Source organism: Pyxicephalus adspersus, chromosome 11, assembly GCF_032062135.1.
Source record: "Pyxicephalus adspersus chromosome 11, UCB_Pads_2.0, whole genome shotgun sequence".
NCBI classification, from domain to species: domain Eukaryota; kingdom Metazoa; phylum Chordata; class Amphibia; order Anura; family Pyxicephalidae; genus Pyxicephalus; species Pyxicephalus adspersus.
In genome coordinates this window covers 29,631,219-29,657,853 of record NC_092868.1, presented here as the reverse complement: position 1 = coordinate 29,657,853, position 26,635 = coordinate 29,631,219, and the positions used below count along the sequence as shown (strand labels likewise).

General features: G+C 35.0%; 2 protein-coding genes across 2 annotated transcripts in view; one reads left to right on the top strand and one right to left on the bottom strand.

Annotated features, from left to right (window-relative positions):
• The window catches only part of TECTA (tectorin alpha), a 52,803-nt gene extending 33,158 nt beyond the window's left edge, over positions 1-19,645 (top strand). The window contains exons 13-23 of the mRNA XM_072425281.1: positions 1,930-2,313; positions 2,750-3,036; positions 3,265-3,545; positions 3,892-4,002; positions 5,298-5,500; positions 6,822-6,985; positions 8,037-8,285; positions 9,330-9,492; positions 10,961-11,048; positions 11,549-11,665; positions 19,533-19,645. Of these exons, the coding sequence (XP_072281382.1) occupies positions 1,930-2,313; positions 2,750-3,036; positions 3,265-3,545; positions 3,892-4,002; positions 5,298-5,500; positions 6,822-6,985; positions 8,037-8,285; positions 9,330-9,492; positions 10,961-11,048; positions 11,549-11,665; positions 19,533-19,645 (2,160 nt within the window). The remainder of the gene's footprint in view (positions 1-1,929; positions 2,314-2,749; positions 3,037-3,264; positions 3,546-3,891; positions 4,003-5,297; positions 5,501-6,821; positions 6,986-8,036; positions 8,286-9,329; positions 9,493-10,960; positions 11,049-11,548; positions 11,666-19,532) is intronic.
• The window catches only part of LOC140341126 (serine/threonine-protein kinase SBK2-like), a 33,207-nt gene continuing 25,654 nt past the window's right edge, over positions 19,083-26,635 (bottom strand). The window contains exons 3-4 of the mRNA XM_072426674.1: positions 24,563-24,765; positions 19,083-20,474 (exon numbers count right to left, since the gene is read on the bottom strand). Coding sequence (XP_072282775.1) covers positions 19,911-20,474; positions 24,563-24,765 — 767 coding nt within the window. The 3' untranslated portion in view covers positions 19,083-19,910. The remainder of the gene's footprint in view (positions 20,475-24,562; positions 24,766-26,635) is intronic.

Here is a 26,635-nt window from a genome sequence, read left to right as displayed (position 1 = left end):
CTGGGACTTGAACATAAAATCTATACAGTATGTGTGGAATATATAAACTTTTTGCAGGTAGGTCATCCTAAAAAGCCTCCACAAAGTAGCATAGGAACAAGCTGATGTTAGTTAAAGTAGAGGTAGTAAGAACTAATAGGAGTGGAGAGTGATCATGGACATTTAGTAAATGTATTGTTTGTGACTGTGATGGATGATACAAATATTCCACAGCAGCATCAAAGCATTATGCTGAATTCATAGCACAGTTTTAAGAGGACTGATTTAGAACATAACTACTTTTCTCCTGAAATTCTTTTAGGTGGGGCTTGTGTACCTTGAGACTAGCCATAGAGAAGGGAAGGCATACAAGGTAAACTAAAAGAGCAAACCAACGGTACCAGTTGGTTCAAACCACCAAAAGTTTGCAGAAAACTGACCTTAGTGAATTGGCACACTTCTCTATTGTTAATACTGACTCTTGCTGATGGCTGGATGCATGTATGAATGAATATATTTTTACTGTATTTTAGATGTCTCCAGTGGTCAGCAGTATCAGTGGTTATTGATCCATTCACCATAGAGAGCAGCTGTCTCTTTGGTGATATATGGTCTTCACACTGTGTGCAGTTGGGAGCAGGCAAGGGAAGAAACTCTTGTAAGTACATTGTAGAGATGTGAGAAGGGAAAGTGAGTTGTAAGGTGGGAAGATTTGTTCGAACCGTAGCCCCAATGCGCACTAAAACCAGCCAAGGTGGGCAACTTTCTGTACTTTGTGTGGATTAACAATTTGGAAAAAAGTGTCTTCATATACAAGCACCAAGTAAAGTCTTAGCTTATCTTTGTTACCAAGAAGCTTTCTGACCTAACAGGGTTACTGGTCTAGCAAACAAGAGCAGATCCGCTGACAATTTTGCAAACTGTTTTGATCCATATTACAATTGGTATTTGACTATTCAGAAGTTCCAAAAAACTGCACACACGTGTACGAGATTCTGCCCTCCTAAACATTTTCCATCGGAGTTCTGATTGAATCTATTCAATCGTTCATTAACACAATGCAACATGTGTATTTTTAATTCAATTAGTTGATAGTTGATTAAAGTATGTTTATTTATTTCCCTTCTGGTTGAGCTTGATGGACTTTGAACCAAATAAAACTGCTCTCTTATAATTAGTTGGCTTTACCAATTACCTTTAATATCTCTCCAGATCTAAATATTTTATCAGATTGAAAATAGAATCAGAAGTGAAAAATTTGCCCTTGAGTGTTTACCAAAATTTTGTGACCTGTTTATCTTTGGGCAGGTAAAAAGTAAAGACAGGATAATTAGCTCATGCTCTTTTCCCTGCTTTCCGTAAAAGCCATAAATTGTAAAATAATTTGGTCTTAACAGTTAGATGAGGTTTTGAGGCAATGCAGAGGTAATTGCAGAATATTTTGTGGGTACAAAAACAAAGGCAAACATGTGCAATGTGTATTGTGAGTAAACTCAGACTGGTATGCAGTATTCTGTAGCTAAACCCACTGTTTGTCGCGCTGCATATCTACACGCATCTCTTCTCTGCCTCTTGCTGAAGGCATGTAACATCTTTTATGTTCACCTTACAGACTGTTTTAGATTATTGGTTTGTTTTATTTTTGCTCAATTTGACCCATCAGCTAGCCCTCATCATGTCCCAGAAATCTGGATCTGGAGCCACCACTGCATCAAAACTGGACCAGGACAAGAAAGTTCTTAACTGATAAACTTAGAAAAAAGATACAGGAGCAAAACTGAGGTTATTGCCCAGAGCAGTCAGATATGTTGTACCTTTTGGTTGAATCTATTAAAATCCTCTTTTTTTATAGAATTCAAAACAAAACATGTTCAGTGCTTTGTCAAATGCATTAATAAAGCATTTTATTTTTGTTCCAAGACATACCTAATTTGTTCTTTTTACCTGTAGCCCAAGCAGCTTTTCTGGAACAGTGACTGCACCAGGCGTTGCCGATGTTTTGGCAGAAATCTCATCCAGTGTGATCCCAGGCACTGCAAGTCAGACGAAGAATGTGCACTGAGGAATGGAGTGCGAGGCTGTTTCAGTAAGAAGAGTTCCTATTGCATTGCAGCAGGAGGAGGTGTCTTCAGGACATTTGATGGGGCATTCCTTCGTTTCCCAGCAAACTGTGCATTTGTATTATCAACAATTTGTCAAAAGCTGCCTGATATCTCATTCCAGCTAATTATCAACTTTGACAAATGGTCTTCTCCAAATTTGACTGTTATTTCACCTGTATACTTCTACATTAATGAAGAGCAAATCCTAATTAATGACCGTAACACCGTGAAGGTACTGAGCTCACATCATTTTCTTAATGTTTGTTACAAGTACCTTGCTTTTGACAGGCAACAGTTACACTGTTCTTAAAGTGGATCTCAGGGAAAAAAACATTCATTCTTTTACTTTTGGATAGATAGGTCATTTGAACATGACTATTTTTTAAATATATTTTTAAATATAATGAATCATTGCAATTGTGTAAAAGAGTTCTGTTTAGGTGGGTATTGTTCATTAGAAGGCTTCTTTTTTTCTGTTCTTTCCCCTACCATTGTCCTTTATAATACGTTTAACTTCTATAATTTTATACAATTTATTCATCACAGGAACATGTGATTTTGGTTGTGGACTATCTAAATCCTAATATTAATGTAACACCAATGACTTGCCAAGTCTTGGAATTGTTAGGTATTTCAACTCTTTTATTTATTGTTTTACCTTTTTATAGGTAAATGGGACACAAGTGACAGTTCCATTTGTAACTGGACAGTCCACCAAAATATACAGCATGGAAGGATTTCTAGTCATTGACACAAGCCCTGATATTCAGATTCATTACAATGGCTTCAACATTATTAAAATTACCATCAGTGAGCGACTTCAAAATAAAGTCTGTGGCCTTTGTGGAAACTTTAATGGAGATCTAACTGATGATTATGTTACTCTACGAGGAAAACCTGTCGTTAGCAGTGTCGTGTTGGCACAAAGCTGGAAAACTAATGGAATGCAAAAAAGGTTTGTCCATGGTTGTTATGTATGATAAAGGGATAAGTAATATTGTTCAAACGTCCTCATTAGATTTTGGATTTTTTGTATATTATTAAAGCTGCTCCAACCTATAAAGTAATAGTGGTGCAATCTTAGCCACTGTGATTATACATATACAAATATTTGTATAAACATAACCTGTTCATGCCTATTGGTTGTTGTAAATTGCAAAGTAAAATTCTTGTTTTCTTTTAGCTGCAATGAGTTACAATATTCTCAGTATGCCTCTACTTGTGACAATGTTCAAATCCAGAAGCTTCAGAGTGATGGATATTGTCTGAAATTGACTGATATGAAAGGTTTCTTCCAGCCGTGTTATGGTCTTTTGGATCCTGTACCATTTTATGAATCTTGTTATCTTGATGGGTGCTACAACAACAAAAAAATCCAGCTGTGTGGTTCTTTGGCTGCCTATGGCGAGGCATGCAGATCATTTGGAATCCTCAGCACAGAATGGATTGAGAAGGAGAATTGCTGTAAGTCTGAGCCTATTAGCAACTTTCAGTTTATAAATTTAAACATACTTTATAAATATTCAGTTTATAATATATAAGCGCCTAAATATTATTTGTACCATTACACTTTATTTTAAATATGCCGTTACATATCAGAACAGTAAACCCTAAGGTTAATGCAGAGAAAATAGCATAACAGATTCCTATCCGAGCTTTGTGATAATGCGTGACAAACCTTTATTGAAGTTCATAGTAACTTACTAAAGTCACTCATAGTCACTCCAATGCACCTATCATATGTGAATTTTAAAGTCTGACAAGGTACAAACTTGATTCATCATTCACCTTTTTTCATTTTCATCTATAGCAGGAGTGATTGAAGATCCTTGTGTGGATGCAGACTGTCCCAACAGGAGCTGTGAAGTGGACAATGGAGGAGAGCTCTGTGGCTGCATGGACCCACCAGTCTATGGAAATGGTAAATCGTTTATACATTTAAGCAGTAACAATATAGATACAACATGCAAACAAGGGGTTTGTAATGCAATCTGACTGGAACATATTTGAAAGTCTTTTTAATCTTTGCTTGTTGACCATGGAAAACCTTTCCCTAATCTGTAAACTAGATATGGAGCATTGACTAATGGTTGACAGTTTATAACCCGAGAACACACACTAGCTTTTATTAATACAAATGCAAAACAAATATTTTTTGCCAGTGGATCCTCAGGCAATTTACAACAAATATGTATTTTGCAGTAAATTTGAAAAACAGACAATAACTTTCAAGCTTGCAACATTATAATATTTCAGGTTTTCTAAAGGCTGACAATTATCAGAGAGTAGGTATCAAACAGCAGTAAGTCATGTTCATTGAAAATTCAAACAAAATAGTGCAAAGTACATTACCTCTACCAGTCCTCACTTTAGAGCTCCAGTTTTGGTGTAAAGGGCAGCACTTTAACAAGGATAGATTTCCTTCAGTGGTCAACAGTTTCTTTGGAATGTGTCTTCCATTGTGAATGTCCTAATTAAAGGATAGGCAGCTAAGGAACAATGGGCTGATTTATTATAAGCAAAATCTTCTCCAAGTCTGCAGAAGATACAGTTTTGCATAGCTGAGTGATCCAGCAAACCTGGAATGGATTACTTAAGTCATTTGCTCTTTGCAAGCAAATGTTTTAAATCCTGGACCAGATCCATTCCAGGTTTTTTGGATCAGCTTCAATGATGAAAGTGTATCCTCTCCAGCCTAGGAGAGCTTTAATAAATTAGGCCCAATCTCCCCAATGAATACCCTATAGTACGAGGATCTATAGGTCAGTATTACATGTTCATAGCAAGAAACTTCAAAACATCACTTTTTGTGCAAAATTATAAAAAAAAAAGTTCCATTATCTTAATAAATAAACTTGAATGCAACTAATTCCAACATATTTCCAGATTTGTTGGATCACCCAGCTTCACTGATGAAAGTGTATCCTCTTCAGCCTTGGAGAGATTTAATAAGTCAGGCCCATCTTTTTCTGGCTATGGACAAATTGTTTTTTGAGTTTCTATATTATAAACAGGACTGCAATACGACACAAAATGGTTCTTAGAAGCAAGATCATTGCAACCCAATAAAAAAATTCAGATATCCACGTGCAGTAAACATAATAAAGGCTTTTCCTGGACAGGGATATGTCTTAATGACATGTGAAACTGGAGTTATGATTAGGAAAAGGGATCATCTATATTATACATTTGCCATGTTGTACTTTGTCTTTACAGATACCCATGATATTATTGATGCAGAAGTAACATGCAAAGCTGCTCAGATGGAAGTTTCAATTTCAAAATGCAAACTCTTTCAGCTTGGCTTTGAGAGAGAAGGTGTTCGCATCAATGACAGGCACTGCCCCGGCATTGAGGGTGAAGACTTTATATCTTTTCAAATAAATAACACAAAAGGAAACTGTGGAAACATTGTACAGGTAAACAAAAACCTGGTCTAAGTCAACAATTACTGATTACTTGTTATGTGAATAGAGAGAGCATGTCTTTCAATTTATATTCTACATGGCACTCTCCATTATAAAAGGTATTTATCTAGAAATCAAATCCTGTTTTTTTGCATTGTGTTGCGTTGAGAATAACAACTGTCTTTAGAACAAGTGTCCATGCTAAAAGATTTTCCCTCTATTCCAGTTCGAATGAGAACTTTATTGTCCCCTTGTTCTAGTCCTAAAGACAATTATCACTGGAACAAACTGAGAAGGTGAATCTCACCAGCAGAGACTCTTTCAAAATCTACCCAAAGTTAAAGCACAGATGTAAAAGTCTAGATACAGGGCTATTCCCAAATAAAAATATTCATTATTCCTTGATCTGGAACAGGGTTCCTCAACTCCAATCTTTAAGAGCCAATATCTGCAAACATTTTAAAATTTCTGTAATAGACAACAGCAAATGGTTTACAAAGAGTCAGAAAATTACTTTGTACTAAAATCCATCCTGTATGCGTCCCTCATGGACTGAGTTCATGATTCCTAATCGTGAATAAGTAATTGTCTCCTGTTTACACAAAATCAGGCGTAGAACCTAGAAGTAGCAATAATCCACGTTGTAAATATGAGTACTGTCTTTGTACCCCCATCTTGGATAAAGTATAGTTAGCCATTAGATAACAGTGGTACCTGCACATATCTCAGTTAACTTCCAGAGAATCTCAAAACTCAGAACGTTCAAATATGTAGCTATAAACATTTATTAGGAAAATGGTGCTCTGCTTACCTGGTGCCGAAATACTAGCCCTTAAGTATCCAAGTACCAGCTGCCTAATGAAAATCAGTATTCACAAAGTTTTGGAGTCCTGCGATGCTCTAGAACAGAGGTCCGCAATCTTTTTTGGCCACTAGGCCATTTATGAGGTGGGCAGGAGCACACTAGGCCGGACTCTCTCTGAGTCCCACCCTAATGGCGTTACCACTTCCGCCGCTGTGGTAAATAAGGAACATAGGGAAGAAGGGAGCCACAGCAAGAGAAGGCTCAAGAGCTGCATGCGGCTCCAGAGCTCCAGCGACTCCGGTGGTTTGTTCTGGCCTAATTCCAGCACGTAACCCATGGCTCGGAGCCGCGCATTGCCAGCCGGTATTAGGCCGGTTTGGCCAGGGGGCGTTAGGCCGTATCTGGCCTAAAGGCCGGAGTTTGCTGACCGCTGCTCTAGAAGGTATTAGTTAAAAACATATTTTATTTGTCATTACTGCTCATTATCTATATAGATTTGCAATTATGTTTTTGTTATTTGCTTTACAGTCCAATGGCACTCACATTATGTACAAAAACACTGTTTGGATAGAAAGTGCAAATAATACAGGAAATATTATTACACGGGACAGAACAATTAATGTGGAATTCTCATGTGCATATGAATTAGACATTAAAATTTCTCTGGATTCTGTCATAAGACCCATGCTTAGGTAAGAAATTATACTCTAAATTGTATCTTACCAATTGATCAATCTGATATTTTTGTAAATATGTAAATATGTTTATATGTATATAATTTTTATAAACAATATATATATGTAGATGTTTGATTAGGAGGTCATTTTTGACAGTTTTATTAGTTTGAAGCAATTTTTTTAAGTACTTGAACTATAATGACTATTTTAAGGACTTTTTTAATGAACATTTCTAGGCTTAGTAAATTACACTTTATGGTGTATATAACAACTGAAAATATAATTTTAACATATATAGTGTACACCTTTTTACCAATAAATGGTAAAGTTTTACAGTTTTGATAAAATTGTTGTCTAATATGGTAGAAATGATTAAATCACAAATATATGGCGTATATCATCTAGTGCTCATTTTGCTGATCTTCTGTACTGAAAAAGCACAAAGAGAGTCAATGTAGTTTATTTCTTCAATCAGTACAAAGTTCCTTGACTTTCTGTACCGTGCTACCAGACTGGGATACCATGTGGGAAGAAGTATTTAGGAAGGATATTAAAAAAGGATGGCAATCCCAAAGTGCAGCTACCCCGTCCCTATAGAAATTTAATAGACTTCTTGACTACCTATTGTCAGAAAGAGCTGTTGCCATAGTAGGTGATCTATGTGCAACCAAACCTAGCAGGTAATACCTTCACAATTACTCTTATACAGCTGCTACAGTTTTTACTTGGGTAACTAATAAGGTAACTTGTGGAAGGTAAAGAAACATGAAAACATTACTTGTTGCTGGTACGTCATGTCTAGAGGCATAAACAAAGATGTATAACATATAGAACCAATACAACACATCATCAGTTTAAAAACAACTCAAATTTTTTACACCAGTTATGTTTTGTGTACATTGAGAAAATAGGCTGAATATATAACAAACTTCATCTTTTGAAATAATCTGTGTTATTGATAATAAAACATAATAACATCTCATTACCAAAATTAATTTGTAATGCTAGTTTTTTTTAGCCATTTTCCTGTATTTCATCTACTAATTTGTTTTATACACATTTGCAGTGTAATAAATCTGACAGTTCCAACTCAAGAGGGAAGTTTTACCACCAAGATGGCACTCTACAAAAATGCATCATATAAGCACCCATATCGCCAAGGAGAAGTAGTGCTTACCACTCGGGATGTACTGTTTGTTGGTGTCTTTGTGGTCGGAGCTGACTCTACTCACCTAATTTTAATACTAAATAAATGCTATGCAACCCCATCAAGAGACAGCAATGACAAACTGCGTTACTTCATTATTGAAGGAGGGTTAGTGTCTTTGTTATTTTTTTTAAATATAATTTTTATTTTCAACTTAACATACAACACATTGCCACAAAACATTACATACAATTTAAAATTAAAATTAAGCAAATCACAATACAGTGCTCATTGACCTTTAACTAAGTACCAAACATACCTTGACTGCAATACCACCTTAAAGATATATTATTTATTATATTAATATTTTAAAAAAAAATTCCACTGCCCAAAAACATACATTGAATCATATCTTCACATTTGTTTTCCGTAGATCATATTTGATCTGCCCATAACTTGCCAAAGAAAGTAACCAACACTTTTATATTATATTAAAACATACAACATGTAACACCCCAGGTGGAATATTTAAATCTATCATTTTTTCATGAACACTGAATACTTTTTCTATAAATTTGTACCATATACTAAAAAAAGAGTGACTTGTTTATCTTCTGCTTTTTCTGTTTCAAATTTTTCTTTATCAAAAACCATTTTCAACATCATGATTACCCCTTGAGGAGTAAGTGTTATTGGGTTAATCCAAATATTCATTAAGGATGTCTAGTTCTTAAAAGTGTCTTTGCTATTAAAAACTTTTGTATAGATATAAAAATATGTATCTTCAGAGATATCTAAAAAGTAATAAGAAGACATTTTTAAGATGCTGTTAACCTTGCATGGACATTCCATGCTCTAAATCCAAAATCCAAATGCTCCAAAAAGTGTTGGCTTCCTGCCTTGTGAACTTTCCTAAGGACTTCCCATGGCCCAAATGAAATAAGTGCCTGCTCCCTCTCAGTAAATAAAATTTTCATTTAACTCTGGAATGCTACAGACATGCTGAACATGTTGAAATATGTTCAGAGATTCAGGTAGAGATGTAAACCGTAAAAAATGTAAAGACCATATATACATTTAAATGCACACATGTAAAATGGCAGAGGTAAATAATAGTCTATTTAAGGTCTAAACTAAAGAAAAAAAACTTACTGTAAAATGAAATAGAAAATGAATAAGTATTTTTTTATTTTTATTTTTTTACTTAAACAGATGTCCTAACATAAAAGACAATACCATTGGGATAGAGGAGAATGGGATTTCTCTTACTTGTCGTTTTCATGTGACAGTGTTTAAGTTTATTGGAGATTATGATGAAGTCCATCTCCACTGTGCTGTATCTTTGTGTGACGCCGAAAAATACTCATGTAAAGTTGTAAGTGTAGAGTGGCTGTTAAAATATGCATTCAAGTTAATATCTATTAAATTTATTTTTCTGTTACTACACATGCTTATTATAAATTAGTTTATTCTATCAATGTTATGTTTATACAGTTAGATACTTTTCAACATTTGTATTAAAAATAACATATCATGTTGAGGATGGTAACCCACAGAATACTCTAAAGACGGCCCTGTGTAGAAAAATGTTTTTACCAACTATAGTACCAGTACCCACTATTGCTGCCTCCCAATTTAAAGTGTGTGTCCTTCCTAGATTTCTTTGTTGTTTTAGCTTTGGATCTAATGGAAATTATTTAAAATCCATCATGCTTTTATTACTCACAGGGGCACCATAATGAGTTGCCCTGTTACTTTTATGGTATTGTTTTCCCAGAAAGGAAATGAGAGAAACTTGTTCCATGGACAACATGGTTTTTAGCTTCTTTTTTATCCTACTCTGCTAAAAAAAACATTGCTTTTGAAGTATTTCTTGTATTTATTGTCTGTTAAAACCACCATTGCCATGACAACACTAGAGGGGACATTTCTGCAATGGAACCCAATGGTAGGGAAAACTTAAAAAAGTAAAAATTTAGGAGTAGAATTTAGGTGAACAAACACTTTAATATATGTCCTCTCAGCTGAATGTAGCTAGAGACTGTTGTTTTGCTGCTCCTTTTTGAATCAAATTTACACAAACCCTTTGACTATTGAAACACAAGTCCCAATGACATCACAAAAGTCAACATATATGCTACTAAACTTTAAAAACAGATAAGATACAGATGCTTTTACTAAAAGTCAGGGGTTCTCAACAGTGGCAAGTCCCCCTTGAATCATTTGTTACTTGGACCGTTAAAAACCACTTTACCCTTTGGAAGAATAATGCCACATCTTCACATTCAAATTTCTACATTTCTATATATTTTTACATCCCTGCACTATTTGAAGTTTTTAGAGGGCCATGATTTTCAGGTTTTGGGAACTCATTTTGGGCATCATTAGGAAAAAAAATCCTAAACTGGCCAATGAAAAGAATGCCCCCTCTTCAGTGGTGGCTAGAATAAAACCTTTTTTGTACACCTAAAACATCAATAAAGTCATGAAATTGTCGATACCAACTGGTGTTGGCCCCAGAACTTTGCAGGTATCATCAAATGGGAAGTCAATTAACTACAGTTCAAGAATCCCTTAGCAAGCCCCAGAGGAACCTTGGGGTTTCATTGAACCTCGGTTGAGAATGGCGGCACTAGGCAAAACATTTATTAATCCACAGTTGAGCTTTATAGGTGTAGAAAGAAGGAAACATTGTGCTATCTGTAAAACAAAACTCCAAACATAAATGGAGTCTTTATCAGACAAATATTACTTTTAGTGGATGTAGTTAAATAGAGAGCATGAGAATTATTAGGAAGGTACTTGTATTTTAATGTAATTCTATTATATACTTATTTTAACAGAACTGTCCGCAAAATTCAAGAAGTGCCAATGACCATGGACAAGACACTAAAGAACAAATTATTTCTGTTGGTCCAATAAGGAGGAAACGTCAGTATTTACTAACTTTTAATTATATTCAATCTTTTTTTACCTTAGAAATGTAAATTGGGGATCATGTTGATGCAATTTGATAAAATGAGACTTACTCGCTAAAGGCATTGGAAATTTGCTTTTCACATAATTGGATAACTAAAGTAAATATTCACACAATGTATTGTGTAAAGAAACTCAGCTTTTATTTGTAAGTCAGCTCCAATGTCTATCTATTGGAATAAACTTTTAATAGCAGTTGGCTATTTTAATGCAAACCCTTTTGCATCACTGGAATTAGGGGTACATTTGTAATAAGGTGTACGTTCCTTTTCAAAGACCTGAATATTATACCTAAAAGGAAGACACTTGTGTAGAAAAAAAAACATTTAAGTACAATTTTTTCATTTCAGTTTTACATCATTGTTTTTTCATTGTAGTTTTATTAAATGTTGTCCTATTTCATTTAGAATTATTGGGCAGTGTTTTGGGTAATTCTGCTTTCTATTGACTCATAGGTTTGGACTGGTGTGAGGAAAATGGGGGATGTGAACAGATCTGCACAAGCAGATTAGATGGACCTATATGTAGCTGTGTTACAGGGACCTTGCAGGAGGATGGACGTAGCTGTCGAGGTAAGATACATCATATCTGAAAAGAAATCTGTCTCCAATAAAAGAGTATAATAATAGAATAATTGGCTTGGCTTGTTGCTCAGATCAGTCATAATTAGAGAATCAATGTGTTTTTATGTATAAAATATTGTTTCTGATATTTTGTACATGTATTTAACGTATGTACATTTAATAATGTGCATAAATGTTAAATATAGTTCAATTAATATTTTTATGGCATACAATTTTCTTAGTGTTTTTTAATAATCTCAACGTAGACCTAAACTAAAAAAGGCAAGATTTCAAGTTAGAAAGTGTGGGAGTGGGAGAATTGTGATATTTGATCTTGTGCAAACAAATGCTTCTCAGAAAATCACATCTTCAGCATTAACCATAAAGCAAAACTCAGCTGTAAAAACACAGGCTTTTTTTTTCAAAAGGGACATGGCGTTTCTACAAGAAAACAAACTTACCACCGTTTTCACAATCTTTTGTTGAATGTAAACTAAGCTACACTTGCACGTGTATGATCCTGGCATACCCAGGTGTTAGAAATAAATGAACTGATGTACACATGCACTGATGATGTTTCATCTGGCTAGGCCAATCAAGATAGCCAAAGATCTAAACGTAAATAATGCAAAAACGTAATGAATATACACACAAACTGAAAAAATGTAACAATATTTACTATATGACTATCTATGGTCTTCCAGGTAGGCTTAGGTTTAGGTAGGCTAAGAAGGGTCCATTTTGTAAGTCAGTGCTTCCAAAGTATATTTTGGAATACACAATCTGATACTGCATCCAAAAATAGACAGTTATCCACCATCCTAAGGCTGACAGGGAATTGGGGGGGTCTTTGTCTCTTTCAATATTGTAAGTAGTGTTGGTCGAATATCTCACTATTCGATTCAACAGCTTTTCGATCGAATAGTGAGATATTGTTCGGGTGATCGAATGCCGAATTCGAACAGCATTGAAATCAATGGTGGGAGAATTGGGGTTATTTATAGGGACTATTAAGGGTTGCAAGAGCAATCAAATTGCTCTTGCAGCCCTTTACTAGGAGTATGTGTTCTTGGATGGAGTTTCTCTATCCAAGAACACAGCACCGGATGTGATGAATGGGGAAATTGGTCCCCATTTAACCTCTAGTGCCCAGGATTCGCCTGCAGTCATTTGACCGTGGGAACTGAACTGCAGACGAACCCTGCAGTTCCACTACGATCCCTGGGGCACTACAGGTTAATAACAGGTTAATTTCGGTTCGGGTCTATCCGAATTCGAACAGCCATATTCGGGTCGAAAATAAGGACAGCCCAAATTCGAACAAAAACACTGATTATAAGGCTGCTAATATTGCCCCTATGTCTCTCCTTCAACCTTAGAGTAAAATGCCTCTTTGGGTTTCTTAAGATGCCATCTATTGTGAGTCTTTTCCTATCTTTGCCATTGTTCAGCTCCTGTCAAGTTTGCACCATATGTTTCTGCTAAATCTACCCTTATTCTCTTTACTACATAATCTACTAGGAAGTTAGGTCTGATGCTCCAGTGTTGCATACCTATGCCTTGTTTCCCTTGTCTTTCCTCTCCTTTTATTTTGCTTTCTCTTGAAAAAGAACTAGGGATTTTTTGGAAATAGCCGCAGAAAGGCATGAGACATATTCAATAATAATACAAAATTATACTTGTTGTGGTTTTACATATTGAAAACATGTTTTTATTTATTTAATTATTTATTTTTTATAATACTGGTATTACTGTTTCTCCTGATGCTACTACTTTTACTGTTAACTCTACATATTACTTTAAAAATTTTACTTATTTTACAGTTTCAAGCACTTCAACAGTACATCGTATCTGGCTCTTTTACTGCATCATACATCAGATATGCATGCTTGGAGTTTATTTATAAAATGAACAATTACAAAAAGCAGTTGAAGTTTTTTATTCTGAAAAAATTACCCAAGACATTCTTTGGGGACGTATAGCCCAGGAAATGACATTTTGCAAGTCACAAGGAAAAAGACATTTTAAAATGTGTAATGAGATATTTAATTACATGCAGTTCGTATGATTTTTCAAGCAGTATATGGCTGTAAGTATAACCTCTTGAAAACTGATATGGCCAAATGGAGTGTTTCAGGTTGCTTTAATACATGTAAGGAACAACTGTGTATCTATACTTCGCATTCCTGACCTCATACAACTTTTTTTTTCATACATCTACTTTCTAGCCTGGTTTTGTTTTAGATGTCTTTTTTTGTCCATGGAATGTATCATACATCAAAAGTAGGATCTACCACATTGTAGAGTGATATCTAGACACTAAAACCTTCTGTAAACACATTTAAATAAAACATTCAATGCATTTTGTGATAAAACAAGATCATTACAATAAAATACACATTTATTATACAGTTTTTAACTATCCCTGTATTAACAGATAGGTGCTACTAACTAGTTCCTGAAAGTACACAGAAGTGAGCAAAAACTTTGGGCTTTGAAGTAAAGCAGTAATATATCCAATATTTAAATACATTTTCTTTTTTGCTGCTTTGAAGCAAAAAAAACAATTTTTTAAAGGACAAATTAACTTGGGGTGTATTTAAAAGTAGTGAACGTGACAGTAACCAGACCTTCACTGCAGGTGAATCAGCGACTATACACATGCATCAGGAAGATACACCTGCAGTATTTTATTAGGTGAATGTCACATTGTTTAATAAAGATACCCCTAAAGTCTATGTAAAGACATTTTTCCTTTAGTTTTGAAGGAACTGGTGGGAGGTTATCATTACAGTCTGCGTGTCCCTCTCTTCTAGAAAAATCACCCTCTATTTTTGTCCTGACCATTGTCAGGAATGGCAATCCAAAGTTTGCCACCACAACAGATTGTAAGGGTAGATCGTCCAATATAGGCATTTTTTCAGTGACAACTGTTTAATTTCCCATACTTTTTATTACTTCCTGCTGGAGATGAAGAGGAATCCACCCAGTTGGACACAAATGGAAAAAAGCTTGACCCTTCCTAATTTTATATAAAAATAAAAGGTGTTATCTTTAGATACATATGGATTTCAACCACTGGAAACGTTTTCAAAAGCTTGTCTTAGGGTTTACAATTTTAACAATACATTTTCATGGGAAGGGGCTCCTAACCCTATTCCTAAGAAAAAATATTACAGATAGCTCGAGTTCTGTCAAGTCAGAAGATTTGTGTTTTAGGTTTACAGGCCTTTGGAAACCACAAGTGACATTACCAAATTGAAAAAGTAATAAAAAATTAACTATAAATATGTAATATGGTACTTCTCTGCAACAAAGTGGAAGAAAAGTCTGAGAACAAAGTAGTCCATAACATTGTGCTTTATAGGTTATGTACATGTAATATATTTGCTTGAATAGAAAACTCAGGAAATATGAAGACTAATACCAAATATTTTCAGCTCAGCCAATATAAATTTTATTTACAAAAAAAAACAAAAAAAAAAAAAATAATTCTAAAAGTGGAGAAAAATGTAATGCCATAATAATGTTATTTTTACCCAATTAAATTGTCTGCAAAATTTGGAAACCTGGGCACCCAAAATACAGTACTGATAAGCATCAGTAATTATTGTATTCAGTTATTCAGTTATACGGTCTATATTTAGTTTATTTTAGTATACAGTAGCCAATAAGATTGTGTAAGATTTTGTGTAAAAATGTATTAAACAAAATGTGTTCTAATGTGATATAACCCAATACTCCCAGTATTTTTACTGTCACTGTGGGTTGAGTGTGGATTAGGTCCCAATTTACAGGTCTCCAGATTGCCAGAATCATATTACACTACACAACCAATTACATTTAAATAGTGGCCATGATGATATGCCATCCCAAAGATTTAAGTTTACATTTTTTAGTTGATATTATGGTATCAACTTTCTTAGAATTAGGGCTGTGGACTTTGGCTGTATAGAATAGAAAATGACCAACACACCCAGTAATCTGTCAACGTCAAACCACAAATCTACAATACAGGGCAGCGTGGTGCATTTAGAGTTTAAGAGTTTGTGAAACAGTAATGTGGTTCCTTGATGTAATAAAAAATCAAGAGAAAACAAATTAAAGAAGTTTCTGTTTATTTTTGAAATATAAAGTATAGATTATTTAAATAAAATCATCATGACAGAGATGTTTATTAAAACATTGCAAGGAGCATGAGGCTGTACAAATTGCATTTATCCACAACAACAAATTAAGAATCTTTAAACTATTGAATAATTATTATAACTAATGAATAATCCCCTTTTAAAATAAAATGATTAGTACCTCTGATGTAACAAACTGCCCACATTTCAGACTGACTGAGTATATATACACAGAAAAAAATTGTGATCCTGAGAACCTCAAAAGGTTCAAAATGTTTAAAATCCCACATATACATAATTAGTAATTTGATGTAATTGCCACTACAAATAATTATCTATGTGACAACATGCAAGTGCTCAGACATTTAAATTGATTTAAATTGACCACGTGCATGGTCAGCTGAGCTTAGTTTAGTATTCTTAAAAATCTGTTTTTCATGGGTCAGTTTATTTGACCTCCCCACTGCTCTTCGCGCTGCTTTACAGAATAAACCTATAACTACATCTGCCAATAAGACAGCCAGCAACTGTATAAAACTTGAAGTATAGACCCCTAAAGCTGCACCTGACAACACACTTAGTTCTGTAGTATTAAGAAGGCTGTGATTATCAGGCTTATAATTAGAGTAATCCATCCTTTACATTTGCATATTGCCCAAAGTTGTGTTCATTGTCCCCTAATATGTCATTACATAGGTCCCTTTCCAGCTAATGACCTGTGTTGCACTGCTTTTATTGCCCCACTGTTTCAATGACTCCCATGAACATTCTTTAAGAATATTATTGCATTATTACATCTTCCTTCTTGCTGAGTAGTGACTCGAATCAGTCTTGGTTTTAGAATTTACAAAACCAATATTAATGTCATAAAGCACATACTCTATATTTTTTGAGTAATGTAATTGCAGAATTTTATTGTAAATTGTACTGCCAATATGCTCCTGTTTCATAGGTATGTGTTAAAATATATATATTCTGCTTTAAAACTGTTGGGGAACATTGGAGACCTCCATACCCAGCGACTGTTTAAATATCAAGTAATTGTAAAATGCACCCATGCCTAGCTAGTTGTCTGGGAAAAGTAAAAAATTTTATTAACCAATGGTGCAAGTCAGTATAATGGGCCTGATTTATTAAAGCTCTCCAAGGCTAGAGAGGATACATTTTCATCAGGAAAGTTGGGTGATCCAGAAAACCTGGAATAAATTTCTTCAAAGTAATTTTCTATTTGCTAGCAAATGTTTTGAATCATGGACCAGATCTATTCCAGGTTTGCTGGATCACCCAGCTTCACTGCTGAAAATGTATCCTCTCCAACCTTTAATAAATCAGGATCATAATGTGTCTTGTCTAGTGCAGAGTAGCCTCAATGTATTAGTATGGTGCTGCAATCCACTGTTATTGCTTACTTTTGGGTAAAATATAAGGATACTTGCCTATACATATAGATGTGTATTTTAGCTAAAAAAAACATACTTTATTCAATAAAATGGTTTATTACAAAATTATTTAAACTATACATGTGATCCCAAAGGAACACCAAATGCTTTTTTCTTTCATTTTTTTACAAACCATTTTTAGAAAACGGTATCTGTGTTGCAATTATTTACTACAATACATATATTTACAAAACAAAATAAATATTTTCATCAGTTTTACCTTTTCACCAACTTTGGCAGCCTTGGTCCAGCAGAAATCTTTGGACTTTTATATTTTAGAACTGCTAACTTGTTTTAAAGGATGAGAACAATTTAAAACAAGTACACAATAACTTCTAAACCATAAACATGTCTTTAAAAAGTGATAGAGTCATTACTGGATCCACTATTGAATCAATTGTTATGAGATATGTCTGCTTTAAAATAAAGGTGATTAGGCCTTTTTTTAATCAAGTCCACAATGCCAAGGAAGAATAAAGTATTGTACCTAGGCACTACACCTGCATTTTGTGCCATAATGTGTAAATATCAGCATTTGGTATTTATTGCTAATATGTGCAGTTGCTTTATTCTGGCAATTTTCTTTCCTAAATGTAAAATGCTCTAAATGTATTCCTAAAATGTAAATGGATGATACAAACATGTTTGATTGTGAGTTAAAGTGTTAAATTAATAAAAAGAAAGCAAAACCAACTGTTTCAAGTTTTTTTCCCTCAAACAGAAAGTATTATGTGTCACATTGAAACTACCATATATATATATATATATATATATATATATATATATATATATATGTATACATTTCTAAAGGAATTCAGAACTTTGCTGTAGAATAGGGTTAGCAGCCAGTCTCTTAAAAAGAAGGTGTGTTTATTTATCATGGCCAGAGGCATTCACACAGTATTCTACTTAATGCCTGGGAACATTGAATGTTTTAAAAAAAATCTTGCCAACATTGTCCTGACTGAGCACTAACATATATATATTTAATATTTTATAATGATATCTATGAACTACAGCTGTTTCTAGAGGGTACCTGGCACAGGTAATCTGGACAAATAAAACATTTTGAGTAATGAGCGGTAATGAGGTAAATAGTCATCACAGATTTTGCTACGAATACCTAAAAGTTCCATAAGGCTCCTTTATTAGTTTAGGTGCTCACTTACCTTGTAGCTCTAGGGTCCCAGTTTTGAATCTTAGTGTTTGTATGTTCTACCTTTATTTGTACCTAGTACCATTTAGTCAATATTTGCCAGTTGGTTTTGGGGGCTAAACAAACTAAGGGCCATTTAAAAGCCAGTTGTTTAATTTGTGTGTTTTATAAATGTAAACGAAAAAAAGATGTAGCACAGCACTCAATTATAGGGAAAATCAGCCAAACCTTAAGTAGGACTGAACATCAAAAATTTACTTTGGACCAAGTACTAGAATAGTGTACTATAGCAATAAGCTAGGTATGACACAAGGAATATATATAGGGTTACATTACCAAAAAGTGTTCTTATTTTGTTATACTCAACAAGATATCAATTTCTTCTCATGTTAGCACTGGGAAGAATTAAAGCCAGTTTAAAAATATATATTGTGGCAACATGCATTACCCTAAACATACAGTAATGGATACAGAATGTGTTACCACTTTGTGGTGCCATTGACACACTAAGGGAATGTACTTATGTTCCAGTGCATCGAAATGCGTGATAGTGCATCATGTAACGCATTAGATAAAAAGGTGCTGTGCTTTTTTTATCCTAAATGTTGTATGTCATTACACAACATAACATTTTACTGAGCACTGGTATTGATTTCCATTTTAAATTAGTGACATTAATTAGATCAAAAATAATTCAAAAGACACAAAGTCCAATGCCTTTCTTTATTAGGTAATTCTTGATGCTACAAAAAAAGCTGTTGAACATTTTATTAAAGTTGACATTTGACATACACACTCAGCCTTAACACAAGACCAATTTTTAAACACATCACTATTTTCTACAAGAGAAACTGGTAGACCCCACAAAACTATTGTTAGTGTACTATAGTTTCTATATAACAATTTAAGTATGTGAAAACTGACAAGAAAACTACATTTGGTATTACCATTTTAAAGAAAATAAAAATATGGTTCCTGCTGTGCTTTCTGGTCCTCTGCTTGTCATGTCTGTGACACACCTAACACAATAATATAATCTGTAATTAACTAATAAAAAGTGCACTGACAAGTAGTTCCTTCCTACGACTGATGTTCTCAGTGGTGACTGATAGTATGAAAGTAGTGACAGTTTTTAAGTATTGTTTCTTTTTCAGTCCCTAATCCATCAACAGAATCAACCACCTACTGCCCTCATACACTCACTGCTATGATTTTCTGTAATCTCATCTACCAGAACACGCTTTGTAACTGGCATTACCTTGGTTGAAGTGCAGTAAAATATCAGAATTTAATTTAAAGAATTAAAGTTCACAAATCAGTAAACTCCTAATGTATGAGAACAAAACAAGTTTTAGAATTAAAGTTTTATCTGTGGCTGGATAAGTTGGTAGATTTTGGTCAAAAAAAGGACTGAAGCACTCATAATAAGAAATTGTAGATGTTAGTATTTTCTACTAATTATATTATTGACATTGATGTCATTATTCTATTATAAGCCAAGCCTGTATCAAGAGATCTATAAAGTGGAAAAATTAATTACATTTTTGCAATGATTTCCAGTTATCCACAATCCATGGACAGTTCAAATATCGTAAAGCTTTATTCACTGAACTCCTTTCAGAAGGGTTCAGTGCCATTAACTGCCTGAGCATATCCATGGCCTCAAATGTCAGTTTTCTCCAGTGCCAAGATAGCTCTTCATGACTGCCAGTTTGCTGCCACACTATAAAATCCTCAAAAAACGGGTCAGATGGCAGTGTTTTCTCCCAAGGGAAGTATCCTGTCATTAAACAAAAGAGAAGAACGCCAAAGGCCCATGTATCTAGAGTGAAATCAATGGGAACTGCCTCTCCATTCTGAGAGTTGCTTAATTCAGGTGCCGTGTAAGGAATTATACCAGACACAAGTTTAAGCAATGTGCCTTTGGGACGGGTCAGACCAAAATCTGTAAGCTTAATTCTCTGACAGTCTGAACCAAAAAGAAGGACATTTTCTGGCTTTACATCTCGATAAACCAGGCCTTTGCTGTGGATGAATTCAAGGGCACTCACTAGCTGACTGGTGACCTTCTTGGCAATTGGTTCTGGTACTCCTTCCTGTTATAATATACAAGACAAAACAAAGATAATTTGACAAATATTGGAGGGTTATGTTTGAAAATTGAAACATAATTAAGCGTATGACTTTTAATACCATTCCTGTTCCCATTAAGTAATTGTTTAATTGTTTCTGTTTTTATTCTCCTCATTTCAGTTGATAAAAGTAAAGAAAAGGAAAGTAATTTTGAACAAACCAAGGTTTGGATAGATAAGAAAATGGTTTAAGTGCATGTGAGCATTTTAGGTCTGTGTCTCATTGGAAAGATTTCCTTTTTGACACTTTGCCATAAAAATAAGAAAATATTAGGAATAATGAAAAAATGTCTCTAAAACAAGAAAAAGGCAAGAAAAAGTAATGAATAGATAAACAAATAAATGTATTCTTTTAAGATTTTCAACTAAATGTGTTTTTCTAATACACTTTTATATATTTGTCTTTTACATTAAAATCAACCTGTATTCCACAATTAGATCAGTAAATCTTTTGTGGTGAGAATAGGCCAATCAATGAAATACCTATCAGCCCAAGGACACTTACAGCTAAATTACAGCAATTTTTTATCAGTCCTGCTCTGGCCTGTACAAAAAAATAAACCTGCCAAGAAGTAATCTCCACCTCACTGGCCCAATTACAGTTTTACAGGGCTAAACCCAGGACCATTTAATGTGAATGTGAATCTAGACATAGGGTCTGATTTATTAAAGCTCTCCAAAGCTGGAGAGCATACACTTCCATTAGTAAAGCTGGGTGATCCAGCATACCTGAAATGGATCTGGTCCAGGATTTAAAACATTTGCTAGCAAAAAGCAAATGACTTTGAAAAAATCCATTCCAGGTTTGCTGGATCACCCAGCTTCACTGATGTGAGTGTATTCTCTCCATCCTTGGATAGTTTTAATAAATTAGGCCAATAAGACTGCAGAGAGCCGCAGTATTCTGGATTAGCCAGGAGGAATAAGCAGATGAAGAGGGTCCAAGATACCACATCACTAGACTAATTGAAGATCCTTATGGAAAAGGTATGTATGAAATATAATAAAAATCTAGGGAGATGACTGTACTATGGGCTTTAAAATGCCTCCTTTTTTAAAGTTGGCTGATTTATAGCTACATAGATTTGCTACCCCTAAATAAAAAAATTACTATATTTAGTGCAGGTAGCAGAGCCACATGCATGAGATTCCTGTTAATTGAACTTGTCTGTTATTGACAGGTTGTCATTTTTTTTCTCAAAGAGCCATTTTGGGATTCATGCCAGGGCTAATCTCCCCTGTGAGCATCTGGAACTGAAATACTAGTTGCAGACATTTCGCTGTATAGTAATCTTTTAAAAATGATGGTAGGGTCTGAGAGTTCCATCTGTTAGAACATATGTAGCACTCATCACTCTCACAGGTGTTTCCTTTACTGAACCAAGTTAATGAAGTTGTATCTCTAGTGCTGACGCTTCCTGGAAGTTCTAGAAGAAATCTCTGTCACAAATGATACACAGTAGTATTATATAGGTAGAAAAAGAACATCCAAAGTTTTTCTTGCTTGGAAAGTTAAAACTTTTAATCACACTACTTGCATTACAGTGTTAACCTGAAGAGTAAATAGTTGGGATTGATATCTTTACTGCAACACTCAAAATTGCCTTTGAGTAAAGCTCTGAAAAGAGCAACTTAAAATATATTCAATCTGAGTTTTGATCTAACATTACTTTACTTGTCATTGATAGGCTTTCATCATCCAGCAGACAGGTTACATAGTTACAGAGTTACATAGTAGGTTAGGTTGAGAAAAGACATAAGTCTATCAAGTTCAACCACTAGGGAAAGATATATCCCAGATATAAAACCCTATAAGACATAGTTGGTCCAGAGGAAGGCAAAAAAAAAACACCTTGGTACAATTTGCTCCAACAGGGAAAAAAAAATTCCTTCCTGATTCCATGAGGCAATCGGACGTTCCCTGGATCAACAGTCACTGTTATTTTTAATTTAAATCCTTAATACCCAGTTATTTTCTGTGATGCTAGAAAAACATCCAGCTTTTTCTTAAAGCAATATTTAGAACTTTCTGAAACTGCTTCCTGAGGGAGCCAATTCCACATTTTCACAGACCTTACAGTGAAGAATCCTTTCCTTATCCGGAGCCTAAACTTCTTTTCCTCCAGACATAAAGAGTGCCCTCTTGTTCTTTGTAATTATCTCAAAGTGAATAGTTGGGAAGAGAGCTCTCTATGTGGACCATTTATATATTTATACAGGGTGATCATATCCCCCCTTTAACGTCTCTTCCCAAGAGAGAATAGATTCAGTTCAGCTATTCTCTCCTCATAGCTGAGCTCCTCCATTCCTTTTATTAGTTTAGTTACCCTTCTCTGCACTCTCTCCAATTCAAAAATGCCCTTTTTGTGAACTGGTGCCCATAACTGGACTGCATATTCCAGATGTGGTCTGACCAATGCTTTGTACAGGTTCAGGATTATGTCTCCATCTCTGCAGTCTATTCCTCTTTTAATACAAGAAAGTACTTTGCTAGCTTTAGATATTGCAGCTTAACATTGCATGCTGTTATTAAGTCTATGATTTACCAGAACCCCCAGATCCTTTTTCACTTCTGACTCCCCCAAATGTATTCCCCCTAGACAACAAACTTATCTATCCGTCCTCCTGATCATAAAATCCCCTATGACAACCAATTGTCTTTTCCTACCTGCGTTTCCCTCCCCATCACTACTGGATGTACTGCTCTCCCGGCTGTTAGGGGTTGGGTGAGCCACTTGACAGGTACAGTAGTACCCAGCCAATCCAGCTGTCATTATCTGGTGGCTGCAGTGGCTGAGTTTTACTATACTTGTCATTGACATGGCAATTTAGCTACTAGTGAACCTTCAGCAGTTATGTAATATAAGAGTAGATAATCTTACTGAATATGTTGTGTGAAAATTTACCACAATTATTCGATCATGTAAAAAGCATCTGCATAAAGTTGAGTATTTTCTTGATATAATTGAGTATTGAAAGTAAATAAGAATGAGATTTTTACATGATTGAATATTTAAAGTGAATATTCACTTTACTATGTTCTTAGTAAAGATTCTCAGCTGGTAACTTCCTAACTCTAGTAAAACTGGACATATCGCCTTCTTAGTATGGCCTCATTACCCTTTTCTCCACTGTTTGTGTTTTATATCAAACTTTGGAAACTCCTTGTGAAACTTCCATCCCTGTAACCCTGAAGGGAGAACATGAAGGGGAAGTTTAGGCCTTTTTTTCTTGCCAACATTTACAACTGATCTACTGCTCCTTTTGAGGTCTCTCGTCCTCATGCTTGTAGCATACAAATGGCTGGTATTTTAACCATGGCTGATACACTGCAGGCAGAGAAGAAGTAGAAGGAAGTGTAGGTGGAAGAAGAAGAGGTGGTAAAAGAAAAAGGGATAAAGTGTAGAAGAAGGATAAGGTGGAGTGGAGGAATGATAAGGAAAAATGTCACGTTACCTATGTTGGTTATCTTCAAAGCTCTTATAAAAGGCTTGCTTACCATGTGGTGGATAAATTAGTTCCAGTAGGAGTATAGTTATTGCAACCTGTCCTTCTCCTTGTGTTGTGGAAGGGTGGGCAGTCTATAACAGTGTTTTTTTTTACTGCACAGTGGTTGCACTGTGAAGCCCCTGTACAATGTGGCTACTCTTTCCAAAATCTTACACTCTTATATCAAGATAAAACTTTCCTTTTCTCTCTTTTATACCCTGTCCTAACCAATTTGCTTGAATACTGTCCAGCCAATATTTGTGGCTATTGTCCCTCAGGTAACACAGTCTAATTTTTATTGCAAGATAACAACTATTTGCTGTTGCATACATAATTTAGTATCAAGATATACCAAATATAAACTTCAATGGGATCAGTTGGTAAATATGGGGTTTGGTGATTTCAAGCAGAACCAACCCTCTTAGAAATTTTATATGAAAAATCAACATCTACATCACAAATTAAGGGTAACATTATTATTATTATTATTATATCACACAAATTTTAGCCATATTATATCACAATAAAATGTACCATAAAATAAAACATAAAAATGATCTTACACTTGGCTTTATAATGGAAATTAGATCTTTTTGCAGAGCAGCTTCATATAGGAAACCATAATGCTCAGAAGATTCAAATGCAATTCCAAACATGCCAATGATATTTGCATGGGTAGATAGGGACAGAGCCACACAGTATTCATACAGGAAATTCTGCCTCTTGGTTACAGTTTTTGGAAGAAGTTTCAAAGCCATTGGCGTTCCTGCAAAATAAGTATACAAAAAAATTTAGATTTTTTTAAAGATTTCTTTTGCAAAATTTGCTGTTGTCCTTTGTGACAAATGAGTTTTAAAACAACTAAATAATGCCTCAGATTAAATGTAAATAATTATGTACAGTATACCCTGAATTGAGAAGGGAACATTGCTTTATGTGTAAATTCAATGGTCACACAATTCAAATGTCTTTTTTTTTGCATAGAAAGTATATGACCATAAGTCTGTATAAAAAAATCTAATCTACAGTATATCAGCTTGTTGAACCTAATATTCCAAAACTTTCGGTATTAACAACAACATTGTCCCCTTGGGGGGTAGAGCTAGCTTGCAATTGATGTACAAATTTTTACAAAGTTCTTTTGGGAGTTCCTCCCAAGGGTGTAGTGGGGTGGGCACAGATCGGAACGCTATGCCCTCACTTTTTTGCGGGAATGGGCACGCATGCCCACTCTTATTTTACAAAGGATACTTTGGTGGGCCGTGGCTCTGTCTGGTCCGCCCCCCGCAGGGTCAGGAAACAGACCCCGCTGGGGGGGTGCACCAGCCAGACTCCTGTATGGAATTGCAGGCTCAGGGCGGTGGGCAGGTTGTGTCTCAGAACACAACCCACTCACTCTCCCATCGCGGGTCTAAGCCTGGGCGGGTTCTGGTATCGTTATGTCACTCAGGGGGAGGTTTCTTTCCCTTTAGGTGACACATAAGCAGGTGCGTAGTAGGGCGGGCACGTACTGCGCCCCTTCTTTTTTTTTAAGACTACACTTTTGGTTCTTTTACAAGACGTTAGCCAAACTATGAATTTAAAAATCTGGCTTAGTGTAAAGGAGCACACTAATCCTAGAACAGAAAAGGGCCCTCCCCAAATCCCTAAAGGTTAGAAATGTATGTTTGTCTAATGATTATTTGTATTCTGAAGCATTACCAGTACCCATCGCTGAAAAGACCTGAACTGAATACATTGTTAGACTGTCCACATTTTTTTGGCCATAGTAGGTGTAATAGTCCGCCAAATCTTAGTCACTCTGTACCTAGCAAGGCCATCCCATTTTTTTTTGCCAATAGTGCCATCCCAATTATGCCATCCTTTATCAAACATTGTAGAAATATGTTGTTGGGTTGGATATGAGTGATTATTTGCCCCTTTATGCTGTAGTGTTATTTAGATTTCAGGTAGTAGCTGCATATATAAATGATTACATAGCAAACCTGCAGTACAATTTATTAAAAACCTAGATATCTTTTTGTAAAACATATGGCTTTAGTAGTCGTCAATCCTCACTCTATCAAAACTTCCCTTACCATAACACAGTTTTACTGTATTATACCACAGCCTTGTAAATGCTTGAAGGAAAGTATGGTGGCAGATTATTGTAAAAAAAAAGTATAGGGTCATATTATAATGATAGACATATGGGACAGAATATTAATATATTGAAAATAATGGGAACAGATTACTTTAACGAAGTATTGGGGAATTAATATTATAATTATTTGTGCAGAGCAGTATGAATTAAAGGGACAGATTGTATTGTAATTAGCATTGAAGCAGATTATTATAATTAATATAACAAAGAATGAGAGAATATTATTATAATGAAGTATAAGTGCAGTTTATGATAATGTGTACACGTGGGGTCATGCTATTTTATTAATGTTTTGTATATACTAGGTACTGTATATGTTTCTGCTATGTGAATCTTATTACCACATTGACCCCTACTGGCCACGTGCAGTATGACATCTAAAGATCATCACAGCATCTAAAGGATCTTTCACGATCCTTTCCAACGACAAGGGAGTGCACGATGCATGAACGGTGCTGTACATACAGCACCGTTCATGCTCTATGGAGAGGGG